Genomic DNA, 15,437 nt, shown 5'->3' with positions numbered 1-15,437 from the left:
AGTGGAATAGTATAGAATGCATTTTTCAAATCAATGACAGTCAAATAAGATCCTAAAGGGACCTCATTCAGGATTGTTACAGGATTTGCAACTACAGGATACTCAGACTGAATTAATTTATTCAAACCCCTCAAATCATGCACTATTCTGTATGAGTCATCTGATTTCTGTATGGGAAACAAAGGAGTATTCCAGGCAGATGAACATTCTTCTAGAATCCCTTCTTTTACTAATTGTTCAATTATAGGAATACTTCCTGCTACAGCTGCTGGCTTCAATGGATATTGTGCTATTTTCGGTCCTATACCTTCTTTTAACATTTCAATTTGAACAGAATCTACAGTTTTCGCTTTTCCATATATCTTCCATAATTCTTCTGGTACATGGTCCAATACATACTTCATTATCCCAGGACAAGCAGGCATGATATTCTCACATGTGGGTGACGTCATCTACGGAGCCCCAGCGCGGACAGCTTTTCAAGCAAACTTGATTGAAGTTTCAAGTTTGCTACACTGCACCACGCATGTGCATGCCTTCTTGCCCACTAGAGGGCGCATCCCCACCTCGTGGTCCTCAGTTCAGTTTTTTCTGCGGAGCCAGAAGCCCTGTGGAAATTGAGCTCTGATAGCTTGCCTTCTGTCACCGCGTCTGGGTGAATTTTGCTCGGTCGCTGTGCTTTACTTTCTTTTTTAGTCGTCTTGTTTTAAAAAAAAAAAAAAAATCTTCTCCGACTTTGTTTTTTTTTTTCTCGGTTCGGCTCCGGGGGCCCCCGTGAGCCGCGGCCGCTGGCCGTGCTCGTTCCGGCCTTGTCGGTTTTCATGTCCCGTCCCTTGACGGGTTTTAAGAAGTGCACCAGGTGTGATCGGTTACTTTCTATTACCGATCCTCACCGGTGGTGCTTGCTCTGTTTAGGCCCTGAGCATCCGACAGACTCTTGCGACAGGTGCTCTACTTTTCAGGCCAGAGCGCTCCGCCGACGCCGAGCCAGGATGGCGGAGCTTTTCGCGGTCGACTCCGCGGCGGGGAAGGCCTCGACGTCAGCCTCGGCTTCGGCCTCGACCTCGGGATCCTCGCCCCAGCCGCGTCCCTCGACTTCATCAAAGCCTGCTGCTCTGACTAAGCCTACCTCGGGTAAGTCCCCGCTTCCCTCCTCAGCCCCAGGTTCGGCGAAGAAGCCATCCTCGGGCTCCTCGACAGCGGGTGGATCATCCTCGGCCCAGCCCAGGGTTGGCAAATCTAGTGCCCCGAGGGAATACTCGAGACCGAGGTCGCCCTCCAGGGAGCACCCCCCGGCCTCGGACCTACCGGCCATGATGGGGATCCCGGCCTTTCAAGACTTGCTCCGAGCGTTGATTACCTCGGAGCTGTCAGGAGCCATCGAGCAGCTGCAGCAGGCTTCGGCTTTGACTGCGCCGGTCTCGATGGCCCAGGCCTCGGCGGCCTCGGTCTCGGTGCCCTCGACTTCGGGTGCCGGGCCGGCCCCGACCTCAACCCCGACCTTGCCCTCGATTTCGACCTCAGAGGCCCAGCCTGAGAAGAGCGTTAGGCCTCGGGACAAGGTGCGTCGGGTCAGGAGGATATCCTCGTCCTCTTCTTTGAGGTCTTCCCGGGGCTCCTCGCCCTCGGGCCGGCCCCGGGCGAGGCGTCGTCCAAGGAAACCCAAACGTTCTCGGGGTTCTCCTCGGAGACGTGGTCACTCTTCACCGCTCGAGGGCGAGACCTTACGTGTCTCGGAGCTCCGCCTCGACAACCCAAGCCTGCTTCGTTCCCCCGCGAGAGGGGGTTCGAGAGACTCCTCCCCGAGACGGAGGGGGCGTGCCTCGGTGCCTCGGACCCCCGGGGTTTCCCCCAAGGGCTCTTCGGGGCGCAGGCGTTCCCCGACCCCTTCGAGGTCGCTCGATGTGGCCTCTTGGGGATCGGGGTCTGGCAGGGAACCGCAGTATTCCCGCGAGGCTTCCCCCTTCTGTTCGGCGGGGAGATATCGAACCCCCTCGCCGCCCGCCAGAACATCCTCCTTCTCCAGGTTCGTGCAGGATATGGCACAAGCCTTGGGGCTTGACTTAATGGCGGGTTCGCAATATACCAAAGAGTTCGTAGAGGAGCAGGACCTTCCTACTCTCCCGAGGGAAACTCCTCGCCTTCCCCTGAATAAGGTCCTGCATCAAACCTTCCTTAAGAACTTGGACTCCCCTCTTACAATCACTGCGGTGCCGTCGAAGATGGAGTCCAAATACCGGACCATTCCGTCTAAAGGGTTCGATAAGCCTCAACTCTCACACCAGTCGTTGATTGTGGAGTCGGCACTTAAAAAGACTCAACCCTCCAGAGTCTCGGCGGCGGTCCCGCCTGGAAGGGAGGGGAGGACCCTGGACAAGTTTGGTCGTCGCCTCTATTCTAATTCCCTCATGGCCATCAGGGTCCTCAACTACGCATTTACGTTTTCATCCTATTTGCGTAGCATGGTGAAGGACTTACCTCAGTATCGGGAGGTCATGCCTGCTTCCCATCGAGAGGGGTTTGCCACATTCATGACCAACTTGTCTCAATTGCGGCTGTACCTGTTCCACGCTGTGTACGACGCGTTTGAGCTTGCTTCGAGGGTGTCGGCCTTTGCGGTGGCTATGCGCCGGCTGGCCTGGCTCCGTACCCTCGATATGGATCCTAACCTACAGGAACGCCTGGCCAATTTACCATGCGTGGGTTCAGAATTATTTGATGAATCCTTGGAGGCGGCGACCAAACGTTTGTCGGAACAGGAGCACTCCTTAGCCTCCTTGGTCCGTGCTAAACCTCGTGCCCCGCCGCAAAAATCTTTCCGGACGCCCCCGAGGAGATACCCGCAGAAGTCTACTCCTGCATTTTCTAGACCTCCGGCCCGGCGCCCTCCCCAACAGGGTAGAGGGGGACAGCCGAAACCTCCGGCGCAAGGAGCGTCCAAGCCGGCCCCGTCCTTTTAACGGGCTATGCGGATGGGGGCGGGCCCCCTCCGCAATATCAAGGGACCCCCTCCCAATCGGAGGCCGTCTCAGGTCCTTTTCTGTGGCTTGGACAGAGATAACATCCGACGCATGGGTGCTCCGGATCATCTCCGAGGGCTACTCGCTGAATTTCTCAGCCACGCCGCCGGACCATCCCCCCGGAATGTGTCCGTGCAACCGCAGCCAACTTCCCCTTCTCCTTCTGGAGGCCAGGGCCTTGTTGAGCTTACGGGCGGTGGAACCAGTGCCCCCAGAACAACGGGGAACGGGGTTTTACTCCCGTTACTTTTTGGTCCCAAAGAAGACAGGGGACTTACGCCCCATTTTGGACCTCCGGAAGCTCAACAAATTCCTGGTCCGGGAGAAGTTCCGGATGTTGTCACTTCCGATTTTATACCCTCTGTTGGAGGAAGGGGATTGGATGTGCTCCCTAGACTTGAAGGAAGCCTACACTCATGTTCCGGTGCATCCCGCTTTCCGCAAGTATTTACGGTTCCAGGTGGGGGATTTGCACCTTCAATATCGGGTCCTCCCATTTGGTCTGGCTTCGTCCCCTCGAGTCTTCATGAAGTGTATGGTGGTGGTTGCGGCTGCCCTGAGATTTCAGGGGCTGCAGGTCTTTCCCTACCTGTACGATTGGCTGATCAAGGCCCCCACCAGGGAGGGGGTTATCTCAGCGACCCGACAGACTATCATCTTCCTTCAACGTCTGGGGTTCGAGGTGAACTTTCCCAAGTCTCAGATGAGCCCGACTCAATCCCTTCAGTTTATCGGAGCCGTGCTGGACACGGTTCGCCTCCGTTCCTTCCTTCCTCCTCCTCGGATGCAGGCACTGCTTTGATTGAGTCGCCAGGTTTCGCTGATGCCCGCAGTTTCTGCTCATCGCATGTTGGTGCTCCTGGGCCACATGGCGTCGACGGTCCATGTCACTCCGTTCGCCCGATTGCACCTGAGGCTTCCTCAGTGGACCTTGGCCTCCCAATGGCGTCAGGAGTGCGATCCACTCTCTTGCCCGATAAGGGTGACTCCCTCTTTGAGACGCTCGCTCCGTTGGTGGACAAACTCTTCCAATCTTTCAGGGGGTTTGCTCTTTCTCGTTCCGCCGCATCGCAAGGTCCTGACCACGGATTCCTCGGAGTACGCGTGGGGGGCCCATCTCGACGGTCTGCGGACCCAGGGTCTATGGTCGGCGGAGGACCGTCTTTGTCACATCAATGTGTTGGAGCTTCGTGCCATTTTTCTGGCGGCTCGAGCGTTCTGCCACCTGCTCCACGACCAGGTAGTCCTCGTACGCACGGACAACCAGGTGGCAATGTATTATGTAAACAAACAAGGGGGAACGGGTTCTTGGGCCTTGTGCCAGGAAGCCCTGCGCCTTTGGGAATGGGCGGTATCCCAGAACATCTTCCTACGTGCGGTTTACATCCAAGGAGAAGAGAATTGTCTCGCAGACAAACTCAGTCGTCTTCTCCAACCGCACGAGTGGTCGCTAAACTCCCGAGTCCTATGCGAGGTCTTCGACCGCTTGGGGACCCCTCAGGTGGATCTCTTTGCTTCCCCGGAGACTCGCAAACTGCCCCTCTATTTTTCCCGGATTTACTCCCAGGACCGTCTCGAGGCAGATGCCTTCCTTCTCGACTGGGGAGAGAGATTCCTTTATGCGTTTCCTCCCTTTCCTCTGATTTTGAGGACGTTGGTTCATCTCAAGTCATCAAGAGCCACTATGATTCTCATAGCGCTACGTTGGCCTCGTCAGCACTGGTTTTCCCTGCTCCTTCAACTCGGTGCCAGGGAGCCTCTACTTCTGCCAGTTTTTCCCTCTCTGCTGTCTCAGAGTCGGGGTTCGCTGTTGCATCCCAATCTTCAGTCATTACATCTGACGGCTTGGTTCCTTTCCCCCTGACTTCGGCGGTCAGGGAGGTGTTGGAAGCCTCGCGCAAGGCCTCGACTCGCTTTGTTATTCCCAGAAGTGGACCAGATTTTCATCCTGGTGTGCCTCGCACCATCTGGACCCGACTTTGGTTCCGGTGTCCTCGGTTCTGGAATATTTGCTGCATTTGTCCAAGTCTGGGCTGAAGACAACTTCCATCCGGGTGCATCTTAGTGCTATTGCTGCTTTCCATCGGCATCTAGAGGGTCGTTCTCTCTCTCTTCATCCTCTGGTGGTTCGTTTCATGAAGGGTTTAGTTAATGTTAATCCTCCTCTGAAACCTCCTCCTGTAGTTTGGGATCTGAATGTGGTCTTGGCTCAGCTGATGAAACCTCCCTTTGAGCCAATTGACAAGTCTCTTCCTAAGTTTCTAACTTGGAAAGTGATATTTTTACTTGCGCTCACGTCTGCTCGTCGAATTAGTGAGCTTCAGGCTTTGGTTGCGGACCCGCCCTTTACTGTGTTCCATCATGACAAGGTGGTTCTTCGCACCCATCCCAAATTTCTACCTAAGGTTGTGTCTGATTTCCACCTCAATCAGTCTATTGTCCTTCCGGTGTTCTTTCCGAAGCCCCACTCCCATCCTGGTGAGGCGGCACTTCACACGCTGGACTGTAAGAGGGCGTTGGCTTTTTATCTCCAACGTACCAAGTCTTATCGGAAGGTTCCTCAATTATTTTTGTCCTTTGATCCTAATAGGCTGGGACATCCTATTTCCAAGCGCACCTTGTCCAATTGGCTAGCTGCTTGTATTTCTTTTTGCTACGCTCAGGCTGGTCTCACGCTCCATGGTCGAGTCACAGGGCATAAGGTCAGGGCTATGGCAACTTCTGTTGCTTTCCTCCGGTCTACTCCTGTGGAGGACATATGTAAAGCTGCCACTTGGTCTTCGGTTCATACGTTCACCTCCCACTACTGTCTAGACACTTTGTCCAGAAGCGACGGCCGGTTTGGCCAGTCGGTGTTACGTAACCTGTTTTCCTAAATTGCCATCCTCCCACCTGCCCTTTTTTGGTTGGCTTGGAGGTCACCCACATGTGAGAATATCATGCCTGCTTGTCCTGGGATAAAGCACAGTTACTTACCGTAACCATCCATGTCAGGTTAAGGGGCCCAGAGAAACTTCATCTGCACCATCAGGAAAGCCAACCCATCGACTTCATCAGCAAAGAATTCCACCAACAAAAACTGACCGTCTATGCCAGGTAAAGCGGATCTCATTGAAACACTGCAGCCACAGAATAGGTAACTACCCAAAACCTACCTTACCTCTCCACACTCATCAAAACAAACCGGACTATTCTCATCCTCCTCCCCCTTAGAAGTGCTACCACATTCTAGCCTAACCCCAGGAATACAAACCTCACTAAACCCAACCACCACCGTCAAAATCTCAGTAACCTCCTGAACCAAACATTCACAATGAAACCCTTACTCAAATCCTATCTCTTCTATGCCTCATTAACCTCATAGACATTCAGTCCACATCTCCCACTATCAGACCCGGTACCCCATGGCACACCACCCAACAAAGGCCCAGGCCCCAAAACCCATCCACCACTATGGAGGACAGCTGTACACCTCGCCCGAACCCCATTCTCAGGCTCAAACGTACTACGAACAAAAACCAGTTAAAAAGAATCATACTAATCTAAGATATATACCAAGCACAAATTGGTTAAAGAAAGGAAAAGCCTTCTCACTGGTTCCCTGCATATATGTCAAATCAAGATCTATAGTAAATAAATTATTTCTTCTGAATGAATTCATCTCGACCAATGACCTGGGGCTAGCCTTCTCCACCAAACCTGGCTTAAAGAACGAAATGATCCGGAACTACCCCACCTCTGTCCAACAGGGTACAACAACATTCAAATTTTCAGGAGAGACAGGTGAGAAGGTGGCATAGCTATAGTCTACAACAGGGGTGTCAAAGTCCCTCCTCGAGGGCCACAGTCCAGTTGGGTTTTCAGAATTTCCTCAATGAATATGCTTGAGATCTGTTAACATACAATGAAAGCAATGCATGCAAATAGATCTCATGCATATTCATTGGGGAAATCCTGAAACCCCGACTGGATTGCGGCCCTCGAGAGAGACTTTGACACCCCTGGTCTACAAGAACACCTTCAATATTACCCTGACAGACTCCACCTCCCTCCCTGATCTTGGGTATTATTAAGAAGAGTATTACGACCAGAACGAGAGAAGTCATACTGCCGTTGTATCGGGCAATGGTGCGCCCGCATTTGGAGTACTGTGTTCAGTATTGGTCACCGTACCTTAAGAAGGATATGGCAATACTTGAGAGGGTCCAGAGGAGAGCGACACGAATGATTAAGGGCATGGAAAACCTTTCATACACTGAAAGATTGGAGAGACTGGGGCTCTTCTCCCTGGAAAAGCGGAGACTCAGAGGAGACATGATAGAGACCTACAAGATCATGAAGGGCATAGAGAGAGTAGAGAGGGACAGATTCTTCAAACTTTCAAAACATAAAAGAACAAGAGGGCATTCGGAAAAGTTGGAAGGAGACAGATTCAGAACGAATGCTAGGAAGTTTTTCTTTACCCAGCGTGTGGTGGACACCTGGCATGCGCTTCCAGAAGATGTAATAGGACAGAGCACGGTACTGGAGTTCAAGAAAGGATTGGACAATTTCCTGCTGGAAAAAGGGATAGAGGGGTATAGATAGAGGGCTACTGCACAGGTCCTGGACCTGTTGGGCCGCCGCGTGAGGGGACTGCTGGGCACGATGGACCTCGGGTCTGACCCAGTAGAGGCACTGCTTATGTTCTTGAATACATAAGATGCAAGCTTGAAAACAAGCCCAATTCACCACAAACAGCATTGGCATTCTACTGGTATACTGACCCCAAACTCCAAACCAAACACTACAATGAAGCTGATAGAAATTATATCGAGCCTTGCCTTGCCAATACAATGAACTTCTCATACTCAGAGATGTCAACATGCCTCTTGAGTCTACCAGTAACAATAATGCCTATAACCTAAAAAACTGCTAGAAGACAACCAAATAATTATCAAGCTATTGGGTCCAACACACAAAAAAGGTCACAGCCTCGACCGACTTATATCCACACCCTCCTGCATAACCTCTGACACCAAATGGATCCCAGACATTCAGAAGCATGCTACAGGGAAAAGCGGTGTGTGTTTTCTCAGACAGTGCAATGTCTGTGGCCTTTGTCATTTGGCAAGGGGTCACCAAGAGTGCATCTCTGTCTGGAAGCTCAAATGTTGTTTCAGTGGGTGAAGACCCATCTCGAGGTGCTCATGGTGGCACCTGTAACAGCAGTGGACGGTGTGCTGAAAAACTCAATAAAAAGATTTTAACATAAATAGTGGTATTTATGTGTGCAGATTGCATGCATGAGTAAATGGTGATTTCAGAAAGATGCCATTTAGAAATGTAGATGGCCAAAATCCAAAGATTTCAAGTGGGGGAAGTTTGGATGGGTTGAACAGCTTATATATTTTCCATTTTAAAATGAGAACAAGTGCACTTTTAAGAAATTTCCAGGCCATTTTTTGCACCTTCTGCAAGGCCTGCACTAATGCCAGCTATGTAATTGTTTGGAGTGGACCAAAAGTCTTCACCAATAATTCACGGAATAATTGCACTAACATCTGACTACCACTGTCTCAGAAACTCATAAGAGGATTTTTCATTCCTGTCCTTAACTAGCCTTGTATGTTCAGGGTTGTTGTTTTTTTTTTTTTAATGCAGCACATGTGTAAATACTTATGAAAGCACACTTATGTTGTAAAATCAATACATACGCACATACATGCCAGCATTTATACAAAGCCTTTTAGTAATGCCATGCTTTCTGTATGTGGCTTTTCTAAAATAGCTGCACCCATTGGACATGCCAGCAAGGACATATATATTTGTCAACATCTCTTACACCTATTTTACAACAAGCTCCACATTCAGCACATCCTTTTGTAAACTACTAGCAAAAATGGTCATTTCCTATGTTGAGTTCCTATTCAGGATGAGGCTTCTTGTATGTTCATCTACCCACAGTGGTACAGAATTGGTGAGGAAGATGACAAAAATAGCTTGATAAAGAGTGGATTCCTACAAATGTTCAAACTTTGCATCTGCTAGGATGCTCGTATCCTTATCTATGTTCCCTTGAAGCGGAACACGTGAACACTCATACATTTTAAGAGTGTCATTCACAGTTTCTACAAGATTGCTCACACAAATGAAATCTGGAAAACTGTTGGCTTTTAGAACTTGTTGCTCACTTGAAGAAAATTTTTTAAAATTTGTTGCTCATTTGAAAAAAAAAATTTGCATGCACTTGGCCAATCCTTAGAGGGAGCACTGATCCTTACATTGGGTCTCTTTATGTCATCTGTTTTCTTGTGTGCTATCATGTTTTCTTGTATTTATTTTGTAATAGTAGAAAACTCAAGTGTTAAAAGGTCAGGCTACACAAACCTATAAAAAAATTCAAGTAGTTATTGATTTGCTTCTTAAAGCTCAGGCAGCCAATAGAGGAGTTTCATACTTCCTTGCTTGCTCATATCATAATTGAAATTCAAGTGTACCATTCTCCTTCCGTATGAAGCCCTATGATGAATCACATTGGGTTTAAGGGGGAGAGAATTATAAGGGGCTTGTGAAGTTCCAAGCCAACCACTATTGCTACTTTGAATTTATTTGTTTGAGAAAGAATATGTTCCTTTAGTGGATTTTCTCAGAAGATTCCCCACAAGAGACAGGATGAGTATTTAGAAAAGTTAAGTGTAAGCCAGCAGGAGTCAAGCAAACAAATTCCTTTTCAGCAATTTTGTATTTATATTCATTTCATTTGGGAGAGGGAGATGGAGTTTTTTGGGGGGGGTTTTTGTTCCTCCTCTGCCTCAGTCTTGCTTCTCCCATCTCTCGACTTACCATATACATGAATACCTTGTTTCCTTTGACCCATTCAAGGTTGTACCAATCTATAGGAGCAGGAGGACTTCACCCATTGGCTTGGTTGATGCCACAGTTATAAAAGTTGTAAACTCTTGATCTCCTAGACCAGTACCAGGAGATAAATTAGTTGTCTATGTGTCAAATGCCTCACATTTTTCCACTTTGATCTTCATTGTGTAGATTTCAGCAGCACCAATGACATGTGAAATCCCAAATACTTTAAGGGACTCGAAGGAAAGCATTGAGGCCGTTTCGGAATAAAACGTTAAAGATTTAACCATGCCAACAAACTTGTTCAAAATAAATATGAAATATGTCCAGTTACTTTTATCTTTGTATTTTCTGGTAATCCAACTGTGATGCTTGTTTTTGAAGTACTGTAATGATCTTTTGTTCTTACTATTCTTTGTTTCTCTCTTGCAGAGATCTTCAGTAAAGATTTTGCTTTTTGTTTGTTGTAGGTGGACTGGGTGCAGTGTGATGGCGGGTGTGACGAATGGTTTCATCAAATTTGTGTTGGGGTGTCTGCAGAAATGGCGGAAAATGAGGACTACATATGTATAAACTGTACCAGGAAACAAGTACATACGGCAAACCTCTCTGGCCAAGCCTCTCTCCCATTTCCATCAAACTTTCAGCTACCATTGGAGGACCTTAAGGAAATCAGCTAGCAGTAGCTCTGTTTTGGTTGGACCTTTTAAAATGAACATCTGAGAACTTTTCAAAGAGAAGGCATTCTTCAGCCAGTGCACCCGTTCTAGCAATTTTCATTCCCACATATGAGTACCTCTGTGGAGAAAATCCCTTTAATGACCAGCTTCTTCAGTATCCCTGGATTACATCAGAGCTGCAGTTTCTAAACTCATATGTGCAAAAGTGTCCTGTTAACATAGGAAGCCAGTATTTTAAATGGAGTATTTTTTTAAGCATGTGACATGATGTGCAGTATACAAACATGAGACTGAGCATGAATGTGGCTCTTTGAATAGGCACTTAGGGTTGTAGCAGTACAAATGACCCAGAAAGGAGTGTGCTAGCAGAAAAATGAAAAATATGGTCTCTGTGTGCTATGGGTTGCAGCTTGGAAATTCAGAAGTGGTCATTTTTGGCACAATTAAGTCACTCTGGTAACTACACCTAGTGATTGGCAGCTAACACTATTCAGAATATGTGTAAAATTTGAGTTTTAGCTTTACAGTGACAGAAAAGGAGCTTGAAAAGCCTCTGGATTGATGTTAGATAAAGGCAACAACCAGAGCCGCAGCAGTAGCACCACGTTTCCTGAGAGGGCAAGGTTAGTTCATAAAATGCTTGCATATTTAAAAATTGAGTTAGCCTCGGATGCTCTCGCCACAGTCAATGGTGGCTGTCTTCACTGAGGCTATTCAGTTACTTCCTAGATGTGGGTCTCATGATAAATTTACAGTTTTGTTGTGGAATGAAAACAGTTGATAAAAGGAATAGGAATTCCTATATATACTCCGAGTAGCTGGGAGAGGGCTGTGATAGAGGACTATTGTAGGTCAGTTGTGACCTTAAAGTATGTACAAGCGTGGACATTGAAGCAGGGTTAAACTGACTGATGCCACATTTTAGCTGTTCATGTCGAACTATGCATAGGAAATGGTGGACAGGAAGTATGATGGTTCTGACATTGTAGAACAGGACAGCTTGTTCCCTTTCCATCTCCTCCTACATATGTTTATTCCAGCATGAACATCTGGAGTATGACATCCCATTTCTGCCTTCCTTCAGTATCTTCTCATGAATGCACATGTTCCCTACGTGTGAGTAGACATGAGAAAAAAAATGTAATGACTTTGTTTTATGGGATTTCTATTGGAACTAGAAAGTATTAGAAAGGAGTCATCATTCCTATAGGTTTATTGCCTTTATGCTCTAGGGAAGGTTGGAAAAGGAGCAGTTTCAGTTAACATCTCATGAATTTATACTGAAGGAGTACACATTAAGTGAAAGAATGGAATATGGTTGTATCCAAGCTTAAGTTTTCAGGACTGCCTTCAATGGTGCTCATCTCTGGGAAACACAATGCTAGCGTTTGAAGGTTATTGTTATAAACACCATTCCTGCTTTTGCTCGAGAGGAACGAGAGGCTGTTGATATTCTTGGGTAATGGCAACACTTGACAAAATGTGTTTTAGTAAATCATTTTTTAAAGCTGACTTGTTTTTACTTTTTCTAAATGTCTGACTACTGACTGTTTAAACTAAAGAGTTTTCTTTGTTTTTATATTTGCCATTGTTCCCAACAGTACAGAGATTGAGTTGTACAAATGAATACCTCCCTGGCACTTGGTTTGACTCCATTCCTTCCTTGTAGTACAAGGACTTAAGTTGTACATTGTCTACCAACAGGACCAAACCTGCCAGGTGTTTGTGTTTCATCACTAGACCACATTGAGTGTGCTGCCTCCTGTGCTGGGTTTGTGTCTCCCTCCATTATGGATTTGGTTTGTTGTTTATGCAGTACATGCTGACTATATGTATATGAATGTCTGATGCTGGCTGGTATTGTCTTCATTTTCCTTTTGTGTCACCATTGCTCTGTAAACCTACACGCTGTATGTAGAGCATAGTCTTACTAGGAGATGAGTTGGGTTTAAAAGAAAATTATAGCAAAACTAACTTTTGTGTCTTAATTGTGTTATAATTTTGAGTAGCATTTTTTAATTTATGTTATTGTTTCAATTTTATTTTTGCGTTCATTAATATTTTTTAATATAGAAAGTCAATTTGATTTGATAGTTGTTCAGTTCTATACATATTTACCCTCAGCTAGTAGTAACCGTTGTTGGGTAATTCTGTTGGTTGATGAGACAAACTATGGAAACATTCTCCCTATGACCATTCATGCATATATATTTCACTACTCAGTTCCAATATACCTTTTATTCATCACTGTTCCTTAAGCTGTACATCCAGGAATGAAAACCATTTTAGCTTTCATTTGGTCATCATCGAAAATTAGCTACCTAAAAAAAAATTTCAGTTGTTCAGTCATTTCTAAGCATATTAGACATTTTGCTTTTTTGTGTGGTATTTTTTAATAGAGTGGTCTTATGCTGGATTTAATACTTTTAGTTATTCTCATTGGGTTGATAGTAGAGATTGGTGCACTAATCTTGAACTTACATGACAGATGTATAAGAAAATAGTCCTAGGTCCTGTGTAAGGTAGTTTGTATACACAACAGCCTTTGTTCTTGTACAATCCCTCTGGAGGCTGAACTAGAGGGTTCTTGTATGTCTGATAGCTTCTGCTACAGGGCAACTAAAAGATGATACCTCCCCTTTGAGCTACCTGCCTGGGAACTTCAGGTTCTGCTCAGTATGATCCTGCAGCTTCTCTGTATGGTTGAAATTAGTTGATTCTGCTCATGATTTGTTTTCAATTCCTAGTCTTTTTTGATTTTTTTTTTTCACGGGTTTACCCACGTGCTGCAGATCAACTCTGTGTGAGTGATCCTTCGGCGGGAGATTGCAAACATTTTAATTTTTGTCTGCTTCTGGAGGGTGCTCTATAAGCCTGAAACTGCAGTAAGCCCTCTGGACAGCCTGCAGATTGGATCAGGTCTCTAGGATCGGGAGTCATCTTTCCCCTGGTTTGTCTGCAAAGGGGTAGAGCGCAGGCTGCTGTGGTTCCGAGGAGGTACGCTGGGATCAGAACTGCGCTGCGTGTCTTCCCTGATTTCCCTGAGGGGTCCTGATGGTCATGATCTGAGGTGACAGGGAAGGTGAGGCGGTCAGAAGACCTGAAAAATCCAGTTTAATCAGCTCTTGAGGTACTGATCTCCTTGCTTGTACTGTGTATTGCAGGCTGCCATAAACTTTCATTGCAGCACATATCTCTGTGGTGTCTGTGAGTCACAGAGTTTGCCGATTTTAGGGGGTACTCAAATTGGGGTTTGGGGAGTTTCCCTGCATGCTCTGGTGTCCCCCGTCCCCCCACCTGTAAAATCCTAAAATTGCCATTTTTCACATTTTCCTGTGTTTTTAATGGGCATTTTTTAGTCAAAATCGGCACCTGCAGCGGCCATCTTAGATTTTCTTTAAACTTTTTAAAACTATATTATTTGGACTTAGAAGCTTTGTTTTTGCTCCAAACTTCACAGATGGCCACCTCAGGACAGGATGGCATGGATTCATGACATAAATGTGGCGGATACCGGATGGATTTGCAGCCATGTCTCACATATGCTGAAGCTCGGGAGGGGCATGAACCATGCACGGCTGCTGTACTATCCTCCAGGGAGGCTCTGCTTCAGTCCGTTTCCACCGGAGACGCGATTTCAGCATCTGGGACACCAATTTGGGAGCAAGAAGGGCGCTTCAGTGAAACACAAGCGCAGTTCTGGGGGAAAAGTCTCATAAGTCTTCAAAACATTCCAAATCTGAGTCCTGCAGATCGGCCCTGGCCGCCAGGGACTATTTTCCTCCAGCATACGTGGATAGGATGTATCAGGCTACGAAAGTGGGCTGTGCCTGTGTCTCCCCTTCAGACTCCGGTGCGACAGTCTATGCAGCCTTTGGATTCCAGCATGTCAGTCTGCTCCCTTGTTGGTCCACCTGAATGGCAACAGCAACTTCCTGTATTGCCTGCATCAATTTCTATGCTGTTGCTGTCGCACGGCTCTTCGGCGGTCTCCACTGACATAGCTAGCCTGGCGGATCACGGGGTTTCCCACGATAATAAGAATTACAAAGGGACCTGAACAAACTAGGGGAGTGGGCGACGAGATGGCAGATGACGTTCAATGTAGAGAAATGTAAAGTATTGCATGTAGGAAGCAGAAACCCGAATACTATGGGAGGAATGTTATTGAGTGAGAGTACCCAAGAAAAGGACTTAAGTACATAAGTACATAAGTACATAAGTAGTCGCCTCCGCCGGGGCAGACCAGAGGTCCATCCAGCCCAGCGGTCCGCTCACGCGGCGGCCCATCAGGCATATTGCCTGGTCAGCGGTCCCTGACTAATTTTATTGCCTACCTCTACAGTTATCTCTAAACCTTCCACTGGTCTTATCTGTACCCCTCAATCCCTTTGTCTTCCAGGAACCTATCCAGGTCTTCCTTGAAACCCTGTACTGTGCTATTTCCTATCACGGCCTCCGGAAGGGTGTTCCATGTGTCCACCACCCTCTGTGTGAAAAAGTACTTCCTTGCGTTTGTTTTAAACCTGTCCCCCTTCAATTTCATCGAGTGACCCCTTGTTCTTGTGGTTTCTTTCAAATTGAAAAATCTGTCTTTGTCAACCTTTTCGATGCCCCTCAGGATCTTGAAGGTCTCTATCATATCTCCTCTGAGTCTCCGCTTTTCCAGGGAGAACAACCCCAGCTTCTTCAGTCTGTCAGTGTATGTAAGGTTTTCCATACCCTTAATCAGTTTAGTTGCTCTTCTCTGGACTCCCTCAAGCATTGCCATGTCCCTTTTGAGGTACGGTGACCAGTACTGTACACAGTATTCCAGATGCGGGCGCACCATAGCCCGGTACAGTGGCAGGATGACTTCCTTCGTTCTGGTCGAGATACCCTTCTTAATGATACCTAA

The 15,437-nt window shown here is 47.1% G+C and overlaps 1 protein-coding gene across 1 annotated transcript in view; it reads left to right on the top strand.

The window, feature by feature from the left end:
• KDM5A (lysine demethylase 5A) overlaps window positions 1–12,514 on the top strand; it is a 374,123-nt gene extending 361,609 nt beyond the window's left edge. Inside the window, 1 exon segment of the mRNA XM_033952792.1 lies at window positions 10,331–12,514. Within this exon segment, the coding sequence (XP_033808683.1) occupies window positions 10,331–10,540 (210 nt within the window). The 3' untranslated portion in view covers window positions 10,541–12,514.
• Window positions 12,515–15,437: the final 2,923 nt, after the last annotated feature.

Source organism: Geotrypetes seraphini, chromosome 7 (assembly GCF_902459505.1).
Source record: "Geotrypetes seraphini chromosome 7, aGeoSer1.1, whole genome shotgun sequence".
Lineage (NCBI taxonomy): Eukaryota > Metazoa > Chordata > Amphibia > Gymnophiona > Dermophiidae > Geotrypetes > Geotrypetes seraphini.
This window is presented reverse-complemented; position numbering and strand designations above follow the sequence as displayed.